The 11,571-nt window shown below is 33.9% G+C and overlaps 1 protein-coding gene and 1 long non-coding RNA gene across 3 annotated transcripts; one reads left to right on the top strand and one right to left on the bottom strand.

The window, feature by feature from the left end:
* Positions 1-778: 778 nt before the first annotated feature.
* LOC129871259 (probable lipid phosphate phosphatase 4) lies at positions 779-8,270 on the bottom strand. 2 transcript variants are annotated; one of them, XM_055946165.1, is made up of 8 exons: positions 8,167-8,238; positions 7,774-8,005; positions 7,191-7,278; positions 6,977-7,086; positions 6,448-6,538; positions 6,184-6,372; positions 1,260-1,319; positions 779-1,161 (listed from the first exon to the last, which is right to left on the bottom strand). In XM_055946165.1, the coding sequence occupies exons 1-8, from the start codon at positions 8,178-8,180 to the stop codon at positions 1,082-1,084; spliced, it is 864 nt and encodes a 287-aa protein (XP_055802140.1). In that variant the 5' UTR covers positions 8,181-8,238; the 3' UTR covers positions 779-1,081. The 2 variants fall into 2 exon arrangements, with proteins under 2 accessions (XP_055802140.1, XP_055802139.1); XM_055946164.1 differs by having other exon boundaries at positions 1,082-1,161; positions 7,774-8,018; positions 8,168-8,270.
* Positions 8,271-9,322: 1,052 nt separating this feature from the next.
* On the top strand, positions 9,323-10,059 carry LOC129904938 (uncharacterized). Its single transcript, XR_008770531.1, has 2 exons — positions 9,323-9,770; positions 9,860-10,059. It is a non-coding gene; the product is annotated as an uncharacterized LOC129904938 (long non-coding RNA).
* Positions 10,060-11,571: the final 1,512 nt, after the last annotated feature.

Below are 11,571 nucleotides of genomic sequence, written 5' to 3'. Positions count from 1 at the left end.
ATGTGATAGAAACAACTTGGCTGAGGTGCATGTTCTTCTTATTGGCATTCATTGATGCATCTGCAAGTAAAACGTAATGAGATTTGGTATAAACATCACAGTATCCAGTTGGGATGTGGTAAAAATAATTTGGCTGAATCAATGGTGTATATGTAGTGGAAAAATTAGTCCATGAAATTATAATCCGTTTAAGTTTGGCTAATCATTGATCCGATCATTTACTAACTCAGCCCATTTCAACCCATTAAAATTTGAGTTAATATCTAGCCCAAATTGATCCAATGAAAAATTTTAAACATATTTTCAAAAAGACATTTTTGTTATTTGATATGTTATATATAATAGTAATAAAGAAAAATAATAATTTTATTTGGTATTAGAAGATTATAAAATACAAATAAAGCAATTAAAACATAGTAAGAATTGAACGGATAGATTTTGACATTCTTTTTAACCTATTTCAGCCCAAGTAACTTTTGGGTGAGTTAATAACTCATTCATTATTAACTCAACTCATTTTGACCATTCAAATTCATCCCACCCACCCACTCCCCACTTAAAGTAATATTATTTGGTATAACCATCACATATGAAAGTTGTTTAGTTGTGAAAGTTGTCAAAGATGTGCGTCCACCACATAATTTTCATCTTTTTAAAATTTCCTTAGAGAAGCCAACAGATAGATCATAGCCTTGCTCAGTCAAGAAACTGCTTTCTATGATTGATTCATCATTTTATATTTTTTGACAACAAGGATATCTGTGGTATTTTTGGTGATGTTACATTTTCACATAAGAGTTTGAGCCTTTTCTTTCTCCCCATACAAATTGAGGAGGTAATTAAGGAACAATGTCCCCCCTGATGTTGTACAACTCTTTCGATATATAGGTATGACTTCAGATTGAGCCAACAAAAGCGGGACTAAACTAAAAGAAGAGGACAAAAATTTAGATGATATATTTGCTCTTTCGATGAGGCTATGGAGATCTGAATTCAGTATCTCCTTCCATCTCCAACTTCAACATCTTGCATTACTGTTTATGCCTGGATAACAAGGGTTGGCTCTTGTACTCTTGTTGCATTACACGGTGTCCATTCTTATTGATGTAGACTGGAATTGAATGTTTTCTCTCATTTTGATAGATGCATGAGGTGCCCAGCCTGTTATCGAGGAAAGATGAACAAGATTTAGAAAATATCTAGTATGGTTAACATTGAACTAAGAGATTCATTCTGTTTTTGGAGCCTTCAGACTGTACCATTGATATCATGAGGGAATGGAAAGAAAAGCAGGTAGCATAGAGAGGCAACCACGCTTCCTGTACGGAAAAAAACAATGAGATGTTTAGCTGCACTATTTCTCAAAATAGCATAGTCAGAATTTGATAATTAAAAGGCGCGAGTTATAAAGTGAAAAGGTCCAATCATTGCTAGTGTAAAGTTTTTTGACACTATTAGTTCATTTGTAGGCCAACTACAAGCAACGTCTATAGTGGTTAACCTGTTACATCATACTAATAGGATATATTTGTTAGACTTTTAAAGTTATAAGAAAATATAAGATTCAGCAGAATGTTTATTTCATTCATATAGCATATTACAAAAGACTTACACATACAACTATATAAGCTTTTCAAAAAGTAGTAGATACCATACCTATCGAACCACTTACAAAACATATTCTATAAAACAAGGATTACCTTTCCTTTACAAACTAAACATAACATTTAAAAGAGAACACTATTAGACTAAAGACTATCTAGAAAATCTCATTTTCTAACACTCCTCCTTGAGATTTTTTTTGGATACTCCCATCTTAGCCCTTAGAACTTCAAATTTCCCCTTAGGAAGAGCCTTGGTCTTGATGTCTGCAATCTGCTGATCTGAGTTGCAATGAACAAGTTTGACTTCACCATCCTTCTCTGCTTGTCTGATAGCGTGAAACTTCACATTTATTTATTTGCTACGACTATGTTGCACTGGATTTTTGGCCATAGATATTGCTGACTTGCTGTCAACCTTAATGATAGTAGCTTCAATGTCATTTTTCTCCGGATCACATAGAATCTTTCTTAACCATAAAGCTTGATTAGTTGCACCAGCAGAGGCGACGTATTCAGCTTCTGCATAAGATTGAGCTACCACCTCTTGCTTCTTTGAATTCCATGAGAACATGCCTGAACCAAGTGTAAAAGCATATTCATAAGTGTTTTTCATATCATCATTGCTTCCTGCCCAATCACTATCTGAATAACCCGTCAATTTCCCTTGCTCTTCCTTTTTAAACCAAATACCAACATCAGTAGTTCCATTGATATACCTCAACATGCACTTAGCGACACCAAGATGAACTTGACTTAGAGCATGCATAAATCTAGACAGAAGACTTGCTGCGAACATGAGATCAGGTCTTGTTGTTGTCAAATACAACAAACTACCTATTAGACTTCTATAAACTCCAGGATCAGCTCTATCACCTCCTTCAAACTTCAAAATCTTTTCATTGTGAACAGTGGGGTCGATACGGGCTTGCATCTCTCCATATTGAATCTTTTAAGAATATCCCATGCATATTTTTTCTGTGAAATGAAGATTCCATCTGTAGCTAGATGAATCTCCACTCCCAGAAAGTAATTCATTTCACCCAAATCTGAAATTTCAAACTTGGTCTCCATTTCTTGCTTGAATTGATTCATCATAGCTTCATTGCTTCCTATTAACAGAAGATCGTCAACATAGAGTGACACCAGAAGCACATCTCCTCCTTTAGCCTTCTTCACATATAAAGTGTCTTCATTTTCACTTCTCTTGAAGCCACAATAAATAAGATGAGAATCAATCTTACTGTACCAAGCTTGAGGAGCCTGCTTTAATCCATACAATGCCTTATTTAGCTTGTAGATTTTATCTTCCATTACTGTAACTTGAAATCCTTCTGGTTGGTCAATATAAATCTCCTCCTACAACTGTCCATTTAAGAATGCCGATATCACATCCAAATGATACAACTTCCAATTTGATTGAGATGCCAAAGCAAATAGAAACCTTATTGTATCATGTCGTGCAACAAGTGCAAATGTGTCTCCATAATCCAGACCTGCAACTTGCGCATAACCTTTCACAACAAGCCTTGTCTTGTATTTATAAACTGAACCATCTGGATTAAGTTTGGTTTGATAAACCCATTTCACCCCTATTATATTTTTGTCTTTGGGTTTATCAACCAGCTTCCAAGTGTCATTCTATCATACCAATCTCCTCCTTCATATCTTCAATCCAAACTTCATGTCTTGATGTTTCTTGATAGCTATTTGGTTCCGAGATTGCAACATTACATCTTTCATATATCTCAGAAAGGGACTTTGTTTTCAAAATGGGCCAATCAAGTGAGGATTCCCTAGTTGATTCTTCATTTCTTTCCATATTTACAAAGCCAAATGATTAGATTTTAGGCAGAGGCCTCAAGTTTTGAAAATATGCATTATCTTTCTCAATTTGCTCCTTATCCCAGTTCTAATAAGAATGCTCATCTACTACTACATCTCTTCTAATGGAAATACTTTTTGTTTGCAAGCTGAAAACTCTATAACCTTTGGCTTGTGATGAATAACCAATAAAGATCCCCAATTCACCTTTCGATTTAAGTTTGCTTCTTGTGATTGAAGAAATATGAGAATAACAAATCGAACCAAAGATTTTTAAGTGCTTGGCAGATGGTTTTATTCCACTCCAAGCCTCAATAGGAGTTTTTTCATCCACAGCTTTAGTTGGCAGCCTATTTAAAAGATACATTAAAGTATAAACAGCTTCTGCCCAAAAGCTTTGCGGTAGTTTCTTTTCAAGCAACAAACATCTAGCTATTTCAACAATAGTCCTATTCTTCCTCTCCGAGACTCCATTTTGTTCGGGTGAATAACTTACTGTCAACTTGTGTTCAATCCCCATATCTTCACAATACTTATTGAACTCATTTAAAGTGTATTCACCACCATTTTCCGATCTCAAAGACTTCAGCTTACAACCACTTCGTCTTTCAACAAAAGCTTTAAATTTCCTTAAAACTGAAAATACTTGAGACTTGTTACTTAAAAAATACACCTAAGTCATCCTTGTTAAGTCATCAAGAAAGAGAAAAAAAATTATTTTGTCCTAAAGATGATGTCTGCATAGGTCCATACACATCAGTGTGAACTAGTTCAATTTTTTCAGTTGTCCTCTAGGTAGCACTTTTAGGAAATGATTTCCTGTGTACCTTACCCATCTGGCATGCCTCACAAACTTCTTTAGACAGTGAGATCTCAGGTATGTCTTTAGTCAAGCCTTTCCCATACACAGACTTTAAAGTAGCATAGTTAAAATGCCCATATCTTTTCAGCCACAACCATGACTCATCCATACTTGCATAATTTGCACTATCAAACTTCCCATCTAAAGGAAAAGATTTATCCACCATTCTACTTTAACAATCAAACTATCTTTAGAGTCAAAAACCAAACAATGTTTGCCCTTAAAAAATAAGAAACAACCATTAGACATCATTTGAGCCACACTTAACAAGTTACATGCTAAACCAAGAACATACAACACATCATGTATAAAATTTGTACCTTGTGTAACTTGAAAGGCAACTGAAACCTTTCCATGTGCATCGATTGTTTCACCATTTCTCATCCTGACTTTAGTTTTGAACGACTTGTCAAGTGTGTGAAACAAGAGCTCATTGTGTGACATATGACTCGGGCATCCACTATCTATGAACTATGAGGATTTGTTGCTTGTGTTTTCTTCATGAGAAGCCATAAACAAGCTTTCTTCTTCCTTTCCCGACTCTCCAACAAAATTTGGCTACTGCGCATGATGTTGTTGTGGTTGATTTTGCTTGACCCTGCAATATTTCTCAATATGACCCATTTTTCTACAAAATCTACACTGAATGGATGGCTTTCCTTTGAACCAACAGTCTTTTTCTTGATGATTGGTTCTTTTACAATGGTTGCAAGGTGGAAACTTTCCTTTCTTTGAAGATTCCTTCTATGGTTTACCCTTTTCTACTTTATCTCCTTCCATCCTTCTATTGTCCTTCACAGGCTGCTTTCCTTTATGTTGTGCCTGAAATGCCACTTTTGCTACTTCTCCATCTCTTATACTTGATCTTTGTTCTTGGGCTTGTAACTGGCTAATTAGTTCTGCAACCGATAAAGTCTTCAAATCACAAGATTCCTCTATTGCTAAAATCTTGGACTCGAACCTTGCTGGTAAGCTTATCGTTATCTTCTCCACAACCTTTGAATCTGGAAAGGTTTCACCAAATGACTTTATTTTGTTTACAATTTCCATAAGTTTGGCAGAATACTCTTTCACAGTATCTCCTTCTTTCATCCTTAACATCTCAAATTCTCTTTTGAGAGTTAAGAGTTTGACAGCCTTCACTCTGTCACTTCCATCGAACTCCTCTTTTAACTTCTCCCATGCTTCTTTAGGTGTTTCACAAGTCATTATTCTTGTGAAAATCAGACCTTAAAGTGTTGAATGAAGACACGTAAGAGCTATTGGTTTCCTTGACTTCGCATCTTCATAAATCTTCATTTTTGCAACTGTTGGATTTGGTCCAAGTGGAGGAGGACCATATTCTCTTTCAATTGTTTCCCATAGACTAAGAACTTTGAAATAAGCCTTTATCTTTATCACCCATATGTGATAATTTTCTCCTGTAAACATAGGAGGGTCTGCACCCAAGAAGCTGTTGGATGTCATGTTACTGCTGCTCAGCTCACCTTAGAAGAACTGAAGTAAACCTTAGCTTTCTTGCCTTCACAAATCCCTCAAGAAGAAGGGCTCTGATACCACTATTAGATTTTTAAAGTTATAAGAAAAGATAAGATTCAGCAGAATGCTTATTTCATTCATATAGCATATTACAAAAAACTTGCACATACAACTATATAAGCTTTTCAAAAAGTAGTAGATAACATACATATCCAACCACTTACAAAACATATTTCATAAAACAAGGACTACCTTTCCTTTACAAACTAAACATAATATTTAAAAGAGAACACTATTAGACTAAAGAATATCTAGAAAAATCTCATTTTCTAACAATATTCATACTAAAGCTAGTTTGCAAACAATATATCAACGTAGTGAAACCATACAAGCGTTGGATAGTTATGCTGAACCAACCTATAATGGATCCAGTGAATACATCTGTCCAGTGATGCCAGTAGTCATCAATTCGAGAAATTCCGACTAATGCAGCAAATAGTAAAGGAAGCAGAACAATACAGAGTTTTGCAGCATGGCCTCTTCTGTCAAAAGCCTTCACTTTTCCACACAGGTACCATGAGAGGAAAGAAAGCCCAGCAAATGACCCTATATTTTGACTAGTGTAAACTTATAAACAAGTAGAAAAAGAACAAAAATGAAGAATAAATGAAAACTACTAACATGAAGTATGTCCACTGGGAAAGCTTTTATATCCTTCTTTGACAATTTTAGGGTCTCCATGACAATTAACATTCCCATTAGCTTCAAATGCCTGCACATGAATTGGAAATGCAAAATTTGTATAAGAGTTGAACTCAGACTTTTCGAATCAACAATTATATTATGACATACTCAGAATAACAAACACGTAATCAATCATAGTATAAAAAGAAGAAATTAATATGAACACAAAATTTGTAAGTTTTGGTTGATATGTATATGTTTTCAGACAAGACAGAGAGAAAATTCAACTATGATGAAAGCAAGACAATACAATCTCATGAACTCTAAAACTCTAATGCCGTGTCTTTTCCAATTTTCGCATTGCCATAAACAATAAAAGTTGATTTTTTGCTCCTAGCACCGACCTCACATAGTATCCACTTAGGTTGTACCATAGAACTTTAGTTGGGTCATAATTACAACCACATGAAAGAATATCAAAAGTTCAAGCCATAATATTACGTGAAAGTCTGAAAAGGAGACACACCTCGATTCCATCTGGGAAGCACCTATAGAAGAAATTTGGGCGTGGACGACCAACAGCATCTTTGATGCTATCTGTGATTACTGCAGTCACTAGAACAGAATACATGATGCCTAGATTTACAAGAAAAATGTCTTCAATTCTTGGTATTAACTACAATTAAAATCCAAAAAATCAAAAATTGTTTTTTCCTTATAAAATATTAAATAAACCTCACCTAATATCGCATGATGCAAATCATAAACATCCCTCCTGTAGTGATAGTAAATGAGAAATACTGTGCATGGTAGAATTACTGCAAATATCTGTTATAGTGGGAAAATAATCAAAAAACGGAAAGGGGTAAACCTCAGAAAATGTATACTCATTTCTACCACGACACAAATGAATGTGATAAAGGGACTATAATTATTTGGAGGTACGGGAATTATTGAGTTTTAAAAGCCATAAAAGTTGTGGCGGATTCAGGATTTTCACTAAAGGTGTTCGATAAATAAAAAAAAATGCAGTCCCTAAGAATCAAACCTTGGATGTTAGGGTTCATTTCAAATGTCTTAAATCGTTGAGCGAATCTTTTGCAAGTTGTTTAGAGAATTCACAATTTATATATATAGATAGATAGATAATCCACCCTATATATACAAACACCCTCCCACCCATCAAGATAAAGTAGTAGAGTTTAATTTGAACACACTATTGAATGTGTAGAACTCTTTTACTTAAAGTTAGTTACAAGTAACAAGGCAGAATAAATTTATTAGCTAGTAATCTGAAAAATAAGAGCGGAAGAAAATACATACAGGAACAGCCCACATGGGTATGGTGTCGTGCTCTTTGAAGGGAAATTTGAGATCTTCTAACATTTTAGAGTTAGTATATCGATTGAAAGGCTGAATGTAGTTTAAGAAGCCATCCATCGCCACAAGCACAAGTAAAATCAACCAGTCACATTTGTGTTTTTTCGCCACCTTAGCCCCATGGGATCGCACCGTGTGCCCTCCAAATTCTATTTCCGCCATCTTCGAAAATCTTCTGTTGCAAAATCATTAACATCAACAAAAAATTATGAATCAATATTTTCTAAAACAATTAAATAACATACAATTGGGCATTTTTGTATCGTTGAGGAAATCACCAAAAAAATGTTACGTTTTAAGAATGTTATTTATGAATGAATAGTTGTTGATTCAGACCTGGATGTACGCATATAAAATGCAAAATTCAACAGAGAGAGAAGAAGATTTAGGATAAAAGAGGGCGATGTATTCCTGGGTTTGGTCCTTTTCCAGGAATACATGCAATTGGAACATAAAATGTTCTTTTGGTGTATAAGGACACTTGTATCTATCATTTTTGACCTCTAATAAAAACAATGGGTCACAAACAACTGCAAAATTTTGTACACAAAACTATTGAGCGTCAATGACTTGACGAACCAACAACATTTCAAAATACATTTAAGAGAAAATATTAAATGTACTCCAATTTACCTCTTTGGTTGTAATTAAATTCGGGCGAAAATCATTTTCACCCTCCAACTTTGTTTTAAAAATCAAACTCTCACCTCAACTTTTAACAATAATCACACTCACCCATTTATCCTATGTATTGTCTATTTTTTAACTTAGGTATTTATAACTTTTTTTAAAAATTCATTAACTTTATAAGTAGACTAATATTTTAGTGAAGTCATCACAAAATTTAATATCATTTTATGACTTTATTTCAATATAATATGAATTAAACTTGTTTATATGTATGTATGCTTATATTTTTGTCTTTCTCCACTTTCTTGCTCCATAAATTTCATATTACTTGACCCTTTTTTTTAAAGGGAAACTTACATAAATATACAATATTAAGAAAATATTTACCATTTATAGCAATAAATATTTTTTTTCAGTGAACACTTATAATATATTTATAATACAATTTTAATACATATTGCAGAGAACTATTTATAAAACATATATAATACAAGTTTTATAGATTGATAATATATTTATCACATATTTTAATAGATTTATAATACATTATGTTAGTTTCTTACTACACAAACATAATATATATTTTAAAACACTTATAATACATTTATATTGTATGCATAATTCACGTTTAATACAAGTGTAGATTTATCATAGTATTGCTATATATTGCTATAAATAATAATAAATAAAAAATATCGCTAAAATCGATAATTAATTTTTAAAAAGTATTCAATCAAGTAATTTTTTCTTTTTTAAAAGTCACTAAGGCAAAATTTATTAAACATTCAAAGAGGCAAAATACAAAATAAATGCCAAAGCCCATTCAGGCTTGGCCCAAAGCCGAAGCCAAACCCAAAAAAGAGAGAGTCCCAAAATAAAATAAAAAAACTACAAAGAAGGAAAATAAAAAAACAAAATCAGATAGAAAATCCAACATCTGACCACCATAGCTATGACTTCACTTTCTCAAAACACCATTGAGAGCAAATCAAAGCTGAGGAGATCAGCCTTGAGAGGAAGATGAAGCCTCGATATACCCAATCCAATCTTGAATCCACAGTCCCCAAACGATGAATGAGCTCTGGGTACATTCTCTGTAGGTGTTTTCAGGTTTCACAAATGTCGTGAATAGATCTCAAATGAAGACTTCTTCAGCTCCTCCTACCATGGATCTAGGATGTCTCAATTAGATATGAGTTAAGCTTCCTTTAACTTCCCCAAAGATATAGGTTTTTTGGTTAAATTCTGAGATGCCTTCCTCCCAAGGAAGGTTGAGCTCACCAAGGAGTTGATACCACTGCCTATAGAAGGTACGATACTCTGTCTATTAACCAAAAAACGATGCACAAATACATAACTCGCCTTGTGACCTAGCCATCGATTTTCTCTTGACTTGCAGTTGCTCCCTTTTTGATCTGATCAAAGACCATTTCAGCTTCTTCAGATACTTCCATCGCTTATTAACTACTCTCTGAATCACGACATGTATGATCAATCTTCTGTATGTGCGCATTGTGCGCATTGATGATATATGTAGCCTTGAACCCTTGACTGTTTTAATATTCTGATGATCTTTGAAACCTACAGAATTCTTTTTCATGCCTTTTTGTCCAATTAGTTGATTCCCTGATGATTATAACTGTCATTGTGATTTAATTCTTAATTTTGGTACTTGCCCTTTATCCATGTTTAAAATTATTTTGACTTGTCTTGGTAAAGCTTGCATATTTAAGTAAGTAATTCTATCAATACCTGAAAAAAAGAAAATTTCATTAGCTAAACAGTCTGCCAGTTTGTTTTCTTCCTTATACACATGTTCCACCACCACTAGTCCCTCATCAGATTTCAAATCTTATTTACCTTCATTGCCACATTCCATGGCACTTTCTAGATACTATCTATGTAAGACCCGAAAGTTGAAAAGTTGAAACCAAGGAGAAATTTTTAATTTTTGGATTGACCTCATATTTATGAATCTATATACGACTTGTAGAGCTTTCTACGACTCGTAAGAGTGAGTGATAGAGTGATCCTCAGAGACTTTTCAGGATCATACTCAAGAGAGGTCCAACAACTTAAAAGAATGAGTCATCATCTTGTTGATGAGTCGTAAGGATGAGTCATTTCGAAACTTCAGAGGCTCAGTAACTTGCAGGTTTCAAGACCTGTCAAACGATTGAAGTTTACGACTCGTCAGGAATATTATGAGTCTTAACAACGAGTCGTAACCAAAGTTCAGAGACCCTCAAGATTGCATGTTTCAAATCCTGTAGGACGAGTTCAAATGATGACTCATAGTCATGAAGATGAGTCGTAGGTATGACTCATACAAAAACTTCAGAGACTTGAATGTAGGACCTCTTCTCTAAACTGCAAGACGAGTTGTCTTGACGACTTGTCACCTTTTCTACAACTGTAGTGTCACTCCGTAGGAATCGAATCGAGTTTTAATGAAGGATATTTGTGTTATTTCCCAAGTTCAGTTCCATGAACCTAGACACAATTATGGCTAAGTTCAAGCCTGTATCTACCCAATCCTTTGAAATTTCTCTCATTTTAAACTCATACATCTAAATTCTTCTAAGACAAGAACTCAATTCTCTCAAGTTTTCTCTCCAAGTTCAAGCTAGGGTTTTAGATATTCATCAAGGTTTCCTCTCCAATTCTAAGTGATTTCAATCAAGGTATGTGGGGATTGATCCATGGAGTCCTAAAGCTTTCCCCAAGTTTCTTCAATTTTCAATTATTTAGGAACCCTAGTTTTGATTAATTGCATTGGGCTATTTTAATTTAGTTTTAAATTGTTAGCAATGATTATTTTAAGCATGTATCTACATGAATTGCATGATTTTAAGTTGAATTATGAATGTTCATGCATAAAATTTTCTCAAATTGGAGTTTTGAGGTTCATAGAAGATTTTCATGACTTGATTAAGAGTTCAATAATTTTCAAGTAAAATTTTATGATTTAATGATCAAAGTTATGATGATGATCAATTATGATCAATGATAGTTAATATGGTGTGATAAGTACAACTCTCACACAATCATATTTAAATATGGTGATAAGGACAATTCTGTCACAATTCAACTACTTAAGTCATGATGCCA

The sequence above is a fragment of the Solanum dulcamara genome, chromosome 10 (assembly GCF_947179165.1).
Source record: "Solanum dulcamara chromosome 10, daSolDulc1.2, whole genome shotgun sequence".
Taxonomy (NCBI): Eukaryota; Viridiplantae; Streptophyta; class Magnoliopsida; order Solanales; family Solanaceae; genus Solanum; species Solanum dulcamara.
Note: the sequence above shows the minus strand (reverse complement) of the source record. Positions and strands in the feature narration are given on the sequence as shown.

Bases quoted from the DNA above. Each gene is read 5' to 3' on its own strand.
- LOC129871259 (XM_055946164.1), bottom strand. From the start codon at position 8,270: ATGTATTCCTGGAAAAGGACCAAACCCAGGAATACATCGCCCTCTTTT. The intron at 8,019-8,167 runs GGTCTGAATCAA...GTTGATGTTAAT, and splicing joins ATTTTATATGCGTACATCCA to GATTTTGCAACAGAAGATTT. The intron at 7,279-7,773 runs GTATGTATTTTC...CCACTATAACAG, and splicing joins TACCCATGTGGGCTGTTCCT to ATATTTGCAGTAATTCTACC.